We start from the raw sequence: 17,236 nt of genomic DNA, 5'->3' as shown, positions 1-17,236 counted from the left end.
AAATGACGAACTAAATCAGTTGTACTTAATTGACATTTATAGAACATGTCACCCAAAGCTGCAGAATGTACATTCTTCTTAAGTGCACACAGGACATTCTCAAAGATAGACCACATGTTAGGACACAAAGTAAGTCTCTACAAATTCAAGAAGATTGAAATCATATCAAGCATCTTCTCACATCACAATGGCATGAAACTAGAACTCAATTACAACAAAAACATCCAAACACTTGGAGGCTAAATAGCATGTTATTAAACAACAAATGGGCTACCAAGGAGATCAAGGAAGAAATTAAAAACTTCCTGGAAACCAATGGAAATGAACACACAACAACACAAAATCTATGGGACATAGCGAAAGCAGTCCTGAGAGGGAAGTTAATAGCACTACAGGCCTACCTTAAGAAACAAGAAAAATTCCTAATTGACTTCTAACCCTATAACTTAAAGAACTAGAAAGTAAACAAACAAACAAAAAACCCCAGAGCAAGTAGAAGGAAATAAATAGTAAAGGTCAGAGCAGAAATAAATGACATAGTGACAAAAAACAAACAAACAAACAAAAAAACCCAATTCAAAAGATCAATGAAACAAAGAGCTGGTTCTTTGAAAAGATAAACAAGATTGATGAATCTTTAGCCAGACTCACCAAGAAACAAAAAGAGAGGACCCAAATAAACAAAAAGAAACAAAAGAGGAGCAGTAACAACTGATGCCACAGAAATACAAAAGATCATTAAAACATACTATGAACAATTATACGCCAACAAATTGGACAATCTAGGCAAAATAGACAAATTTCTAGAAACACAGTCTTCCAAAACTGAACTGGGAAGAGACAGAAAACTTGAACAGACCAATAACAACTAAGGAAATTGAAGATGTAATCAAGAAAGTCCCAGCAAACAAAAGCCCAGGCTCAGAGAATTTTATGGGAAGTTTTACCAAACATTCCAAGAAGATCTAACACTCATTCTCCTCAAACTATTCCAACAAATCCAAGAAGATGGAAGACTTCCAAACTCATTTTATGAGGCCAGCATAATTCTAATTCCAAAACCGGATAAAGATACTACAAAGAAAGAAAACTACAGGTCAATATCCCTGATGAACACAGATGCCAAAATCCTTAATGAAATATTAGCAAATCAGATCCAGCAATACATCAAAAAAATTATTCATCATGACCAAATGGGATTCATCCCAGGGATGCAAGTCTGGAGCAATATTTGCAAATCAATAAATGTGATACACCATATAAACAAAATGAAAGATAAAAACCATATGGTCTTATCAATAGATGCTGAAAAAGTATTCAGCAAAATCCAGCTCCTATTTCTGATAAAAACACTCAACAATGTGGTAATAAAAGGATCATATCTTGACATAATAAATGCCATATATGAAAAACCTACAGCCAATATCATACTCAATGGGCAAAAACTAAAAACATTTCCCTTAAGGACAGAAACAAGACAGGGATACCCACTTTCACTCTCTTATTTAACATAGTACTGGAAGTCTTAGCCACAGCAATTAGACATAAAGAAAAAATAAAAGGGATCCAAATTGGAAAGGAGGAAGTGAAACTGTCATTATTTGCAGATGACATGATATTGTACATAGAAAACCTTAGAGACTCCATCAAAAATCTACTAGATTTAATAAATGAATTTGACAAAGTAGCAGGATACAAAATTAATGTTAAGAAATTGACAGCATTCTTATACACCAACGATGAACTCACAGAGAGAGAAAGTAAAAAAAAAATCCCATTTACCATTGCAGCAAAAAAAATTAAGATACCTAGGAATAAACTAACCAAAGAAGGAAAGGACCTATTTGCAGAAAACTACAAGTCACTGATAAAAGAAATAGAGGAAGATATAAAAAAGTGGAAGCATATACAGTGATACCTCGGTTCTCGAACGCCTCGGTTTTCGACCAAATCGGTATTCGACCAGGAGATTCGAGAAACTTTTGTCTCGGAATCCGAACAAATATTTGGAACTCGAACTTCCGAGATGAGCCGAGTTGAGCCGAATGGCGTTCATTCGGCCCAGCGCGCCTCGCTTGCGTCATCAGTGTGAGTGCAGAGAGAGAGTCACGCTTTGTGGAGTCACGCTTTCCTATTGGGTTTCATTGCTTCAGTTCTCGAACAATTCGGTTCTCGACCGTCCTCCTGGAACGAATTATGTTCGAGAACCGAGGTATCACTGTACCTTGTTCATGGATTGGAATAATTAACATCATTAAAATGTCCATATACCCAAAGCAATCGATAGATTCAACGCAATCCCCATCAAAATACCAACAACATATTTCACTGAACTAGAACACATACTCCAAAAGTTTACATGGAACCAAAAAAAGACCCCAAATAGCCACAGCAATCTTGAAAAAGTAGAACAAAGTAGGATGGATCACAATAACGGGTATCAAGTTATATTACAAAGCCACTGTAATCAAAACAGCCTGGTACTGGCACAAGAACAGGCATATGGATCAATGGAACAGAACAAAGAACCCAGAAATTGTCCCAAGACAATGTGCTCAATTAATATTGACAAAGGTGGCAAAAGCATACAGTGGAGTCAAGACAGTCTCTTCAATAAATGGTGTTGGGAAAATTGGACAGCTGCATGCAAAAAAAAAAAAAAAAAAAAAAAATGAAGCTAGACCAGCAACTTACACAAGAATACACAAGAATAAACTCAAAATGGATAAAAGACTTAAATGTGACTTGTGAATCCATAAAAATCCTAGAAGAAAATGTAGGCAACAAAATTTCAGACATTACATGCAGCAGAATTTTCACTGATACTACGCCTAAGGCAAGAGAAACAAAGGAAAAAATGAACACATGGGACTACATCAAACTAAAAAGCTTCTGCACAGCAAAAGATACAACCATCAAAATGGAAAGGGAACCCACTATATGGGAAAGCATAATTACCAAGGATACATCAAATAAGGGGTTAATTTCCAAAATATATAGAGTATTCATATGATTCAACAAAAGGAAGACAAAGAAACCAATTAAAAATGGGTAGAGGAGCTAGAGACACCTCTCTAAACAGAACATACAAATGGCCGAGAGACAGAGAAAAAATGCTCTACGGCACTAATAATCAGAGACATGCAAATTAAAACAACAATGAGGTATCACCTCACAACAAATCATCAAACGACAAGTGTTGGCGAGGTGTGGAGAAAAGGGGACTCTAGTACACTGCTGGTGGGAATGCAGACTGGTGCAGCCACTATGGAAAACACTAAGGTGTTACCTCAAAAAGTTAAAACTTGAACTGTCATTTGACCCAGTGATCCCACTCCTGGGAATATACCCTAAGAAGCCTGAAACACCAATCAGAAAGAATATATGTACCCCCATGTTCATAGCAGCACTATTTACAATAGCTAAGATCTGGAAACAGCCCAAGTGTCCATCAGTAGACGAATGTATAAAAAAGCGGTGGTACATATACACAATGGAATACTATGCAGCGGTAAGAAAGAAAGATCTCTTTTCCTTTGAGACGACATGGAGGGACCTGGAGAGTATTATGCTAAGCGAAACAAGCCAATTAGAGAAAGACAAATGTCACATGATCTCACTTATTTGTGGAATATAATGAACAAAACAAACTGATGAACAAAATAAACCCAGAGACACAGAAGTAGGGTACAGACTGACAAACCTCAGAAGAGGGGGTCGGGGGGAGGGAAGAGATAAACCACAGAACTTATATGTGTGTATGTGTAACCATGGACACAGACAACAATGCTGGGGTCGGGGCAGTGTGTGGGGGGGTGTTCGGGAGGAAAGTGTCAATGAGGTAAAAAGGAGAAATGTTTGTAACAAAAAAATGTTAATTAAAAAAATTAAAAAATAAAATAAAATCACAGTTTTATTAGCTACATTTAATAGGAGTGAATCTGTGGTGCCATCTCGTGTCACTGCCCCGTGACGCCAGGTGTCAGGACTTACACTGGACGGGTGGCCTCCGGTGCTCTCAAAGAAACAGAGTATGGCAAAGCCACCAGTTAAATGACACCGACATGTGTCATCTTGGGAAACCAGGTCTCAAGCTAGGGGGAGGGCGAATGGAGGAATGCATGCCGGTGACCGACAATGTCTGCCCCCATCTGGCACGGGGTGGCAGTGTGCCACTCCTGCTCTGTCCCCTTCTTCAGCACCCCTGCCCCACTCCTCCACATGGGCCGCCTCATTCCCTCTCCCTCGGAGAGGATGGGAAAATAACCTTTATGTAGAAGTGTAAATCCTTTGCCTTTATGTCCCTCCAAGTGGGCACAGTCTGGTCTTGTCCCCAGTGCGGTCGCTGGGGCTCTGAATGAATCACTAGTAGAAGCAGTGAATTAGCGCATTTCCCACCAGCCACAGAGGTAACTGCGATTATCCACTGAAAGGACACACAGGCTCAGAAGTTCTGGGGTTGGTTCTGTCCCCTTTCTCGTGCCCTCCCTGGGATGAGGCGTGATATCTGGAGGTGAGCAGCCCTCGGGGGTCCTGAGCAGACGAGCCGGAGAAGACAGCACTGGGGGCTGAGCCGGGAGCAGGGCTGTGGCAGCATCCTGACCACGGGCCTGTGACACAGCAGAGGGAAGCGTGCTGCCTCCCCTGCGTCCCTTCTTCTAGAAACCACCTGGCTTCCAGCCCCTCCAGGTGAGGGGGGGACTCTGCTCCGAGAGGCAGCAGAGGGCTTCATCCCGGTCCAGGAAGGGAAGGGAGGGACAGACATGTGCTGGGCTCTCCTTAGGAGCCCCGGGTAAGGATGAGGAACTGGACACGACGCGATGCCCCCCTTACACAGAGGAGAAACGAGAGGCTCCCGAGGGGCAGGGCGCAGCCAGGAGGCACCGGGAGCAGAAGGATGCGCCTGCCTCAGGAAGGGTCACCGTGCCCTTTCCCTCCACCTCCAGGCCACGAGGAACGTGGGGACTTTGTATTCCAGGCTCAAGTATGACCCGAGCCCTAGGTGGTCGTGTTTGTCCCTGAGCGGATGCCCCTGTCCCAGTGACTGTCCATCCTGGATCCTCTTAGATCCCCCTGCTGGCCCAGCGCCCCCCCCAGGGCATGTGCCCAGCTCGGAAGTGGCTTCTCTACATGAGGCCCAGCTCTGCCTTCCCCTCTTGGAGCCAGGATGGCGACAGGCTGGCCATGCCTGGCCCAGGGGCTCAGTTGTGTTCCAGGCTGTGTCGCGGACCCTCTCCAGGATCTCAGGGCGAAGCTCCGAGACTGTGGGCCTGGGGAGAAGGGGCCTGAGAGAGATGGAGCTCGGGCCCCCCTGGAAATTGCACTCTGACAGCAGTGTGGGGACCCGTGTCTCCTGGCCGGGTTGTTGGCTTTTCCCAGAGTGACAGCATCTTGATCACTGGCTTCCAGGAACAGAGGTGGGGCTCTTGCCAGAGCCCAGAAACAGAAACAGAACTGATTCGACGATGAGGTGCTTCTTGCAAACCCTCCTTGGTGTCGACATCCTCTGTTTCCTGTCATGCAGAGATGGATTTCTGGGTGTGTTTGGAGAACCCTAGATTTCTTTTTGTAGCGCGCACGTGTGTGTGGTGAGCAGGGCAGCGGTTGGGCCCATTGCCCAGGCACAGCTATGTGCCAAGCCCAGTCTCTGTCATATATGTGGCACCTGAGATGGGACCACCAGCTGGAATCACACACATTAGCCACAGCCACAGAGCCAGGGTGCAGTGCACATGCCCTGGGGACAGACCAGAGCTGGGCCACAGCTCTGTCGCCCAGGCAGTGGGTGTCTCTGCTCCCTGAGCCTCCTGCCCCAGGGCCGAACACCCATCCTCAGGGGGCGGCTTTGCTTCCCGGTGGTTGCTCCTCTCTCCCCGGCACCCTGCCTGGATACAGCCCCAGACACCCCCCTTCCTCAGTTCCTTCCCCAGGAACCGGGCCTGTCCTGGGTCTCAGCCGCCACCGCCGTGCTGAGGTCTTCCGGGGCCTGGCTGCACGCGGTGTGAGCAGGCGATTCGGAGCACTGAGCTTTATCGACGAGGGATCTGCCTCTTTTTAAAGGAAAAAAATGATTGTTTGTGGAGGAGTAACTATCTCAGACACTGTTCTAAGCATTTGATGTTCACATTGTCGGTTAACTGTCACAACAGGCCCATGGTCAGTCACTGTCATTATCCCCGGGTTCAAGGGAGGAGCTCAAGGCCCGAGGTGGTCAAGTCCAAGGTCCTGAGCATGGAGCAGGCTGGGCCCTGACTCAAGTCCCCGTCCTCGGACTCCCAGCCTCCCTGCAGAGACTTGTCACAGGAAAAACTAGTGAGGTGCTCAGACACTGGGGAGTCCTGAGAGCAGGAGGTGGGACTGTGGGAAGGAGGATCCACTCAGGAAACTGAGGTGAGGAGTCTGGACAGGAGAGGGGCAGGACCGACCCAGAGAGAAGGGCCTGGGAGAGGCGGGGGGGGGGGGGCGGGCTGGGGAAGCCCAGATGGGGGGCAGGAAGGCCTCCAAGAGGGAGGACAAAGGAGGTCTTGGAAATTACCAATAGAAACTGGATTTGTGGGTTTCTCCCCGGTCACCCTCATGGTAAACAATCACACCTGTCACCAACAGGATTTCCAGACCTGCAGGTCTGGGCTTTGCCCCGCCCTCTTTCTTTTTCCCTGGGTTGAGCGCCGATGCCTGGAGCTGGGCAGCCATCTGGGAGTCTGAGGTCACCAGTGGGAGGAGGCCAGTGCTGAGAGCCGAGTCCTGGGAGCATCTCTGACTATAAAATAGAATTTTCTGGGGAAATTCCTCTCTCCCAGGCCCTTCTCTCTGGGTCGGTCCTGCCCCTCTCCTGTCCGTGGCCCTGTCCAGACTCCTCACCTCGGTTTCCTGAGTGGATCCTCCGTCCCACAGCCCCACCTCCTGCTCTCAGGACTCCCCATAAACAGGAGGAAAACAGGAGCGAGGAGAGAACTTGGCCCAGCACAGTGAGGCTCAGGGTGCCTTAGCTGTTTCCATGAGCTGTTTCCTCGCTCGGGAGCTGAACGGAAGCCAGACTGCTGCTTCCCCAAAGTCCTTCCATCACCCCCGAGTCTTTGCAAGTCGTCGAATTGGTGCACACCAAGCACCTACTACATACCCAGCAGAGGGAGCTGGGTCAGAAATGGACCCAGCAACTCACAGACCTGAGGCCTCTGTTCACCCCCCCCCAGAGGAGGGACCCTCTGAGAACAGAGCCACAGCCTCCCTGGCTCAGAGCCAGTGACAGGTGACAGCCACAGCTTTCCCGAACAACACAACGTCAGGTTGTCGGAGCCTGAGGAACAGAAACACCCTCCAGTGACGTTCCTCTCAGGACTCAGGTGAACACGGGAGGGCCCGAGGGGATTCAGACTTGGGAGTGGGAATAAAAACAACAGGTCATGTCGGATGGATCACAGGTTCCTCTCCCTGGCCATCTGGGTCTCTCTGGAGCAGGTGTATGTTGGTAAAGTGAGCAATATCAATTACGTGAGCCAGTTGTCGAGTGTTGATTCTGTGCGGAGGGTCACCTCGCTGGCACCTGGCAGACTCAGGACCAGCCCAGTAGGAGAGGTGGCCAGGGGCCAGCGCTGGCAGCCAGGGGCTGAAGCAGGATTCTGAGCAGGGAGGATGAGCAGCCGACCCTTCCTCTGGGCTGTAGTGAGGCTGGACACCTTGCGTCCATCTCCAGGCGGGGCCCCCTGGCGGTGGATTATATCAGCCAGCTCCACCTCAAGATACCCCCAGGACCCTGGAAGCCACAGACATGGCAGAAGACAGGCCTCCCACAGCTGTCCCTGGCTAACGGGCCCAGCCAAGTCCTGCCGCTGACAAAGGGTGCAGGCTCACAGGGACCAGACAAAAAGGGAACCACCTCGGGGTTCCACACACACACCCAGATGCTGACCTCCTCTCTGACAAAAACAGAGGATGTCGACACCTTCCAAGCGGACTTTATGGGAAGAACCTCAACGTTGAATTTGTTCCTTAGGTTTTAATTTCTGGGCTCTGACATCATCATCTGACACCATCGTCATCTCTGTGAGCAAGGAACCAAAACTCCACAAGGGGCAGGGTCTGGGTAGACGGGAAGCCGCAGTGGAGGGCAGGTGGTCTTACTGCGCTGCCCCTGGGCCCCTCTCCCCAGGTCCCACAGCGCACTAGGGCTCCATCTCCAGGCTCCTGGGCTCCAAGCTTTGCCCATGACACAAGGCCTGAGGGCTTGGAGAGGGGATGTGACAGCCTGGGAACACTGCTAGGCTGGGCGGTAGGGCAGGAAGGCCACCCACAGGAAGGCCGACCTGGGACCTCAGACAGAGCAGCCTGGACCCAGACACATACAGACCATCTACCCTGGCCCCAGAGGGGTGAGGGCAGAGGAGGCCCTGTCTCTCTGACCTCAGTCTGGGCTTCCCGGGGCACCCCACCCTGCCCCCAGTTTCCCTGACAAGGGAATAGGAAAAGCCCCAGCCCAGCCTGCACCCGCTCAGGGCTCTACTGTCCCGCGCGCACCCGCCCCTCCCTGGGGGCCCCGTCCTTCCTTCTCTGCTCGGACCTTTGCGCACTTTGGTGAAAAACTCCAGCAGGATGTAGGAATTGCTTTACAGTTTTCACTTGGTGTTCCAGAGGCAGACGTGGGACGGACTGTCATTCCCCAGAAGAGAGGATTTCTTTTCTTACTTCTCACGTCACAGACTGGAGAGACGCGCGCTTTCCGCTCATCGCGTCGCAGTGCCCAGCGCAGCTCGAATCCCCGCTCACCACTGGGTTCTCCTGCGCCTTCGCAAGGCCACGTCTGCCCTGGCCCGAGGGACGCCGGGCTCTGCTGCACCCAGGCAGCCAGGCTCCAGGGAGGCCGGGGAGAGGATGCTGGCGGGCGGGGCCTCGGGAGGGGCAGGGAACGAGCATGAGCTGACCTCTCCCTATCCTCCTGCCCCTTCTCGATTGGACTCAGACAGATAATGCGAGACGTGAACCTCTGGGAGAAGGTCCAAGCATCGTTACCTGTGGCGTCCCCTCCAGTCGTCCAGGACTCTCCTGGCCGCCTATGTACTGGTCACTCGCTGCGAAACTGGCTCCCAGATGGGAAGACAAGCGAGGCCGGCTGGTCAGTGTTACAGCAGCAAGCAGGTCAGGGTGACTGGCCAGGCTGGGGTGAGACAAGTGGAGACAGAGGGGGTCCCAGGGAACATTCCAGAAGAGAAGCCCTCATTGCTGCTGGCTGAGGAGCTAGACTGGGGGTGAGACCTCCTTCGGCAACGGGGGAGCAAAGTGCTCTCCCTGCAATGATGACCCCTCCTTGGTCTCCCCACAAGACTCCAGAAGAGCCTTCAAGAGCACATGTGCTTGGGGGGCAAGCGACGCCAAGCTGAGCCCCGGGCAGGTGCTGGCCCTCTGGCTGCAGCAGCCCCTGGGAAGGGACGGGGTGGGCATGGGGGCTTCACCTTTCAAGGTCCCCCAGGGCACAAGGCCGGTGCATCAGGACCCCACGCTCTTCTGGTCACCCTTTGCCCCAACACAGGGTTTGTGCGGAGGAGGCCGGCCCTCTGGCCCCCGGGCAGGCGTGGGCGCTCAGAAGCTGTGGGCTGAGTGACGGGGGGCCTCGGGTTCCAGGGGAGCTGGCCTGGAGCAGAGCGCCGTTGTCCCTGTCCGGAAGGCAGGCCCGGGGACAGTGCGGGGCAATTCTCAGGGATCCCAGGCCTGGTGTCTGGAAATTCCTGGGTGTGGACAGTGTACTGTGGGTGGAGAACATGACCTCTGAAGTAGGGACACTGGTAGAACACACACATACACCCAGATACGTGTTCCACACCCTGGAAACCACCAGAGCCACCAACCAGGAGAACATAGTCTGGTTTAAGGGGCACCAGGTCGAGAGGACATAGGAGATGGGAGGGGCCTCAGTGCAGAGGACATCTGTCCGTGTGTGTGGAGGGGCGCCCACCTGAGAAAAAGGGGGACACTATGGAAGGTTTCCACCTTCAGGATGTGACGAGACAGCTTGAAAGGGTGAGCAGCGTGGTTTGCGGTGTAGGCAGCCAGGCTGGGACTCAGTGGGCCGGCCCGGCTCTCCCGAGCTGGGCACTTGCCCTGGGGGGCAGCGCTGGGCCAGCACGGGGGTGTCTAGGAGGAACCAGGATGGACAGTCACTGGGACAGGGGGCATCCGCTCAGGGACAAACACGAACACCTAAGACACAGGTGGGCTCCTAAGGAGAGCCCAGCACATGTCTGTCCCTCCCTTCCCTTCCTGCACCGAGATGAAGCCCTCTGCTGCCTCTCCGAGCAGAGTCCCCTCCTCGCGCACGCCCCCAGGCCCCTCTGCCCAGCAGGCTGCAGGGAGCCTGGACCATGCCCTGCACTGGCTGCTGCGGGGGACTCAGAGATGGGCGCCCTGGGACCTGTCCTCTGGGGGCTCTGTGTCCTGTGCCCGGACCTTCCTCAGGGTATGAACACATGTCCGATCACCTCCTGCCTCGCTGTGCTATGCTGCCCAGCGTGACCCCAACCTCCTGAGACCTCATTGGCCCAGGTCAGTCATGGAGTCCAGGTAGGGCCTTTGTCAGAACAGAGACATAGAAACCTAACTTGTCCCTGAGGGCATAGGAGATGACATTTGAGAAAAGAGGTTCCTTCTTCTGTGACTCCATGTGGGTGGCATGAGTGGCCTGAGTCAGGAAAGGGGTGGGGTGCAGCATTGCCAACTCAGCAGCTTCCTCGTGCTCTGATGGCATATAAGGCACCTGGGTCCTTGAAAGCATCACAGGCAGAGGCCACAGGCTGTGACCAGGCGGAGAAGCAAAGGACACAGAGCCAAGGACAGTGAAAAAACTGAAACATGGAGGCCGATCAAGCACCCAGTGACAGGTACCCCCTGCTCCTGGGAGCACCCCTGCTTCTGAGTCCCTCCCCCAGGTTCCCTGATGGGGAATTGCCATCTCCCCTGGGGACTCCTCTGCTTCTCCACCTCCCTCCTGCTGGCCCTTCTGTGTCCAGCCAGGACCCCTCGGCTGATGCTCAGTTTGCTGGTCCTACCCGCTTCCCTTAGGCCCCAGGGCCGGACCCTGGGGAGCCACCCGTGCTGCCCCGTTCCTCCTGCCCCTCCACCCCCTAGGAGATCTATTCTTTCTGCTCTGAACTGTGGACTAGGAGGTCGCATTCAAATTTATGTTTTTGTTTTTATAAGGGCATTACTCTTTTCATAATTAGAAAGAAAATACCACGAATGTTTTTTAGAAGAATAGTTTGCTTTCTCTTTTCCCTGATGGTCCCACTCGGGGAGGGGCTTGGCTGGTGACTGGGCAGCTCAGCCTGAAGACAAGAGGAAAAGTGCCGCTGGGCCTGCACCCAGCAGGGCACGGGCCAGCGGGCAAGGGCAGGGCGGCGATGCCAGGGGAGGCCCCTGTCAGAGCTCTGAGCCCTGGCACTGCTCCTGGGGGGACCCGGAAGGAAGGTCTGAGCCAGTGTCCCCAGGAGCCCTAGAAGGAAGGGGTCAGGGTCAGAGAGGAAGGTTAGGTGGCTCTAGCTCAGTGAGGGGACACCCATCCTCTGTAGGTCTGGCTGGGAAGCTCAAGGTGAAGGGGAAGGGATGTGGGTGAAGGGCACGAGAACTGGGTGATCCCCAGAAGAGCCCCACGCCTTTGGGTTCCTCCTGCCTGTGTCCACAGACACTTGATGGATAAATACACCTTCACGCACAACTTCGGTGAAACACAGCTGCACCAAACATACCTGTGCTATGAGGTGAAGGTGTTCAAGGACGACTCTCAGGACCCAGTGAAGGAGTTCAAGGGCTTCCTGCGCAATCAGGTGACGGGCCACAGAGGCAGGGCCTCCCCATCCTGGGACACTCAGGGAGGAGGTTTTCAGTGCACAAGGGATGTCCCGTAAACGTTGTCCCTTTGGTCCCCGTAGCTGCTGTGGTTTTGCCTAGAGACAGAGAGGACAAATTCTGCTGTGATTGGCAGCTTTGCGTTACACATAAGAAAGTAGTCATAGTGTCCAAGGGCCTGGAATCACCAGCCCAGTGTCACCCCAGGCTCCAGGGCTCAGCCTGCCCCTCCTGCCATGCCTCTGAGGGGGTCAGGATGGAGGGAAGGGCATCTGGACAAGGGGTCTGGTTCCCCCTGGACCCTGCCCAGGGCAGCCTCTCGCCAGGGAGCCTATGATCTCCCTTGATGCTCCCTCCAGTCACTCGATCCTGGCAGGGAGCTGGTCCCACGGCTGCACTGCTAGCTACACCCAGCCCAGGGCTGCCTCCTGGTCCCCAGCTCCCCATCCCCTCCCAGCACGGTCGGCCTGACTTATTCCTCTTCTCTGAACCCCTGGTTGAAAACCCTCCCCTCTGTGGGTAGACAGGTCTCCAAGCCCTATAAGCCCCAAACAGTGACATTCATCCTGTTTTTCGGGCACCTCTGCCTTGGTGCCCCTCACCCCATCCCTCCCTGCAGAGGTGTATCACCCCTGGGCTCAGCACAGGGTGAAGCCCAGAGTCGAAGCTTGTAGAAGTGTTGGCGCACAGGAGGGAGGGTGGGATAGGGCAGCAGGGTAAATCCCTCCCTGGAGGAAGCACCCATTGCTGTGGCGTCAGGCCTTGGCACTCACCTGCCTCCTCACTGCCCTCAGCTCTTCATCTCCTCCCTGCAGGGCCCAATTAGGTGTGGCTCCCGAAGGCATAAACTTCGGGCACAAAATAGAGGGGGTCCAGCAACTCAGTAATCAAGATAAAATCATATTTGATGCAATAGTTTAAAAATAAAAATTAATGCAAATTCCATGGTGAACGAAATATCAACATCTTGAATGAAGACTGATCAATTGCAGTGCTGGGCAGAGCCCTGGTCTGCTGATGTGAGATGACTCGTCATCACTGCCGACCTGGACCTTGCTAAAATGCTGATTCCGTGTTTATCGAGGGTTTCGCCTAACCTTTGACAAGTAAATCCTGCACTGAAATGTCATTCACCTTGATGCTGATGCTGAGCACCCCCCCCCCCTTTAATTTTGTGCCCAAGGCTAGTGCCTCACCTGTCTCACCCTAGTCCCGGCCTCCCCCTCCCCATGTTAATAGCCAGTGACAGAGGACTCTTCTCCCTCTTGTGCTCAGGGCAGAAACCCTGGGCCACGCCGCCATGCAGAGTTGTGTTTCCTGGATCTGATCCCTTCTTGGAACCTGGACGAGAAGCTCTGCACAATCACCTGTTTCATCTCCTGGAGCCCCTGCTATGACTGTGCCCTACAACTGGCTGCATTCCTGGTCGAGAACAGCCATGTGAGCCTGAGCATCTTCTGTGCCCGCATCTATAGCATCAGCGGGTATAAACAAGGGCTGCTCGCACTGCAGAATGCTGGGGCCCAAATTGCCATCATGACCAGCAAAGGTCAGCAAGAGACTCGTAAGGGTGGGAGGTGGCAGGGACAGAGGCCCCTGGGGAAATTGCTAGAAAGAGGGGGGCTGGCTGAGAATGTCTAGTGGACAAACCTGTTAGCTGCCCACAGAGGTGGGTGGGATCTGAGGAGGACTGGGGAGTTTCCTGGAGGAGAAAATTCAGGGAGAGAGGTAGTCCTGGGGAGTGGAGAGAGGGTGGGCAGGTGTGCAATAGGACCCAGGTACCACCTGGTAGAAGGTGATGGGGCTGCCTTAGATTCCAGTTGGAAGAAAGAATTTGAGGGATAAACTAAGTCCCTTGGGAGGAAATAGAAAGGAGGCAGAGAGTGTGTCCCTTAGAGTCACTTCCTGGGTGGCCCCTCCCTACTCTCTAAAACTGGAGCTCACCTTGACTTCCTCTGCTCCATATCAGAGATGAAGTACTGCTGGGAAACATTTGTGGACAACAAGGGCCAAGAATTCCAGCCCCAAGATAACCTGGATAAAACCAGAAATTACCTGTCAATGGAGCTGGAGAAAATTATCAGGTGAGGTTCCTCTGTTCCTGTTCCACCCCTCCTACCCTCCTCGCCCTCCTCTCTCCTCACCTTTTCTCCCTGGGCCTTTCTTTTCCTCTGCTAATGGCCTCCACTGGGTTAACCGCTCCCTCCTGGGCACCATCCCTCCCTTCAACTCTCACAAGGTCCCTCTGCGTTCTCTTCTCCTTGTGTCCCTCCTTCCTTCCCCATCTTTCTACCTGCCCCAGATCTCTTCTCTGTTCACCTTTCCGCCTGTCTCGCTATCTGCTCCCTACAACTCCACCTTCTCCATCTACAATCAGAAAAACTGAAGGCTGGATGTCATCTCTCTAAAGAAGGCAGGAGTCTTCTGGCGAATGACGAATCAAACACTTTCATCGAGAAATGAAAGCTCACCATTTGCCGCCATCTCCAAACTGATCCAAAGAAACCAGCAAAAGGCAATGAGCTCCTAAGAAATTTTTAAAAATTTGATTCATTTACTCTTCATTTAAAATCTATGGTGTGTGAATATACACCAGTAACATTTTACTCAATACTATCACAATCCATGTTGATTTTTAAAGAAATGATTATTTTCTTTGATTTTAAACCCAAAGCAATAAAATTGCCAACAAAATGTTTTTTCTCTGTAAATGTATCATAAAGTCCAAATAGTTTGAGACATGTACAAATGTGCAAATAACTTTTTCTGTTGTAGGGACCTTCGTGGGAGGGCAGTGGTTACACTAATTCCATTGGTCAAATAAAAATGAATAACATTTATAGGAACACATTCTAAAATTCAAATATCTAAATTCATTGACAAATACCATACTGATAGCAGAGCTGTTTCTGAAATGACAGACCATGCAATAAGAGAAGACAAGAGAAAGACTCAGTGTAACTACTGGGAAGAAAAATCCAAATTGACAGGAAGGGGGTTGGGAATTACTCCAGTCCTCAGGTCATTCCTAATTTTGGTGTTCTGGAGAGGAAACTAGAGGGAGGGGCCTCCCTGCCAGAGGATCATTTCTGCCCTTAACAGTACCTGGGCCCAGCAGGACCCAAGGAGGCACCACATGTGTGTCCAGCAAAGTCTACGTGGAGCCTGAATCATGCCAAGTGAGCCCCAGGCACCTGGGTGCTCTGCACAAGCCTTTCCGGGCAGCGAAGGCTCCCAGGTCTCTCATCACAGACTTCAGCTCACATGTCGAGGCCACCTGTGTCACAACCTCACACAATGACTGTCAGGGGCTAGGGGATGAATCAGTTAGTGTGAGACATTGGAGGGATAAAGAATAAGGGCAGTCATGATGACCGTGGCCAAAGTGGGAGGACAGGACTAAGTCAGGGAGGACACAAGTTAGAGGGAATAACTGATAAGTGACCTGGAGAGATAGAAGAAAAGGACAGGAGAGGGGCAAAGCAGGACCGAGGGCCAATGGTGGGATGACAAGGGGCAAGAAGGAGCCTAAGGCAGAAGGCTGGGTGTCAGGGGACTGTGGCTGCCAGTGTCAGCAAGCTGCCTAGAGGGGCTGAAAGTCCCTATTTCACAGAACAAGACCTGTGTGTGTGTGGGGGGGGGGAACTAGCAGGGTGTGGGCCTGGCTCAGCTGCTCAGGGTTGCTGTTGGCACGGGCACCAGGGCCAATGCCCTGTCCCCAAGCTCTGCTCTAGGGGTTTGTCTTTCTTGCTGGTCTCCTCCAAGCCTCAGATGGCTGCCTACCTCCAGACATCATGCCTGATTCCAAGGGAGCAGAAAGAGGACAGGACCATAGCAATGATCTAGCGTGAAGGGCTGCTGATGGGATACCCCATCAATCAGTTTCCAGAGGTGTTTCCTCTGGAGACCCCATGGGTGCTGCAGAGGGAACGGGACTGGCTCTGGGGTTCCTCACCTGTAGCACATGGAGAGTAACAGTGACTGACCTTGGGGGCTGGCATGACAGTTGATTGTGGGGCATTCAGAACAATATTTGAGATAATCTTCAACAAAGGCAAGGTTATTATAAAATTGAGAGAGAGGGAGAGAGAAATCTCTGGTTCAATAAATCACTCAGTTTACAAATAATCCCTCAGTCCTCCAGCAGATTCCACTCACACCCGGTGAAGTCAGGTGCTGGGAATAAGTGGTGACTGGTAACATGGGGGCCTCAGCAGGTGGTCATGGCTGTGACCCAGGACAGGGTCAGTTCCTGCTCCTGAGCTCCCCCTGCTGCCTTCCCTGATGGGGATCCCTCCCTCCCCTCTGCAGGCTCTCTGACCCTGGGTGCTCCTCCTGTCTCCTAACCCAGCATCTCACCTGACCTCTCCCTAGGGGTCCCAGCATAGCCTCTAGGCTGATGGCCTCATTCCTGTGACTCTTCCTGACCCTGCTGCAGCTGTGCCAGGTGACTGTGAATCCCACGGTGAGGGCACCTTGCCCTAGTGAGGCGGGGCGAATTGACGAAGGAGTCGATTCACTTGTCTTCAAAGTAACCTTGGCCTTTTGGTGCAGACTCACCTTGTCTGGGGACCTGGGCTAAGCCCTTTCATGCCCAGGCTTACCCAGACTGCACCAGTTCTCCGAGCAGGGAATTCCACCTAACACCTTATTGCTCTGAGGAAGTCCTTTTTCCCTTTTCCCAAGGTTGCAGGTAGACAATGTAGAGGCCAGATTCTCATTCCTTTCTTTCCCTTCCTCCCTCCATTCCTTCCTGTCTCCTGGCTTCTTTGTGTCTGTCCATGCACCCAGAGTGCTAAAACTTCCTTTTTGATCCTGTCTCTTCCTCCCCACACTGACTTCCCTCCTCTTCACCCCTATGACTTCCTCTTTTCTTACCTTCCAGATTCCCCTTTAACTTTTAGACTCACTGGAGCATAGATGAAGGCCTATAGAATTTGAGCTATATACCACGTTCATGGATGGACAGTCTCAGTGCCACAGAGATGCCTATGCCTGCCAAAACTGACCTACCCTTTGATAATAGGGCATCTCATAAAACACCAGTGTTTCTCTAGATTCATGTAGACTCATAAAGGGCCAATACAACTTCACGGGAGAAGAACGTCAGGTGGATCTGCATACTGCGTACTGGACCTTCTCTGAAGACCTAGCAGAGCATCATGGCAGCCGCCCAGAGTCAAATGAGGCAGTGGAGCGGACGAGAGAGGTCGGGGCAGCCCTCACCCCGCCCCATTACACAGACTCGCTCAAGGTTGTGGCATTACACTTTAGTAGGACAAAATGATGTGTAAGGAGAGTTATTAAATGTTCTTGCATTGTCTATCCAATATAAAATTAAAAATTAGATATCTATGTCTTATCCTCAACATTCATAAAGAAAAGAATACCGTTGAAAATGAAG

At 51.8% G+C, this 17,236-nt stretch overlaps 1 protein-coding gene across 1 annotated transcript; it reads left to right on the top strand.

Annotated features, from left to right (window-relative positions):
* The first annotated feature begins 10,771 nt into the window (after positions 1–10,771).
* On the top strand, positions 10,772–14,491 carry APOBEC3A (apolipoprotein B mRNA editing enzyme catalytic subunit 3A). The gene is made up of 5 exons (XM_036252695.1): positions 10,772–10,868; positions 11,669–11,810; positions 13,108–13,381; positions 13,802–13,916; positions 14,210–14,491. The coding sequence occupies exons 1-5, from the start codon at positions 10,840–10,842 to the stop codon at positions 14,238–14,240; spliced, it is 591 nt and encodes a 196-aa protein (XP_036108588.1). The 5' UTR covers positions 10,772–10,839; the 3' UTR covers positions 14,241–14,491.
* The last annotated feature ends 2,745 nt before the right edge of the window (positions 14,492–17,236 follow it).

This window comes from Molossus molossus, unplaced genomic scaffold (genome assembly GCF_014108415.1).
Source record: "Molossus molossus isolate mMolMol1 unplaced genomic scaffold, mMolMol1.p scaffold_m16_p_10, whole genome shotgun sequence".
Lineage (NCBI taxonomy): Eukaryota > Metazoa > Chordata > Mammalia > Chiroptera > Molossidae > Molossus > Molossus molossus.
This window is presented reverse-complemented; position numbering and strand designations above follow the sequence as displayed.

What these genes read in the sequence shown, in the direction of transcription:
- APOBEC3A (XM_036252695.1), top strand. Translation starts at nt 10,840, where the DNA reads ATGGAGGCCGATCAAGCACCCAGTGACAG. An exon ending in AGGGCTTCCTGCGCAATCAG is followed by an intron (nt 11,811 to 13,107) that starts GTGACGGGCCAC and finishes TCTTGTGCTCAG; the next exon opens with GGCAGAAACCCTGGGCCACG. An exon ending in TGCCATCATGACCAGCAAAG is followed by an intron (nt 13,382 to 13,801) that starts GTCAGCAAGAGA and finishes GCTCCATATCAG; the next exon opens with AGATGAAGTACTGCTGGGAA.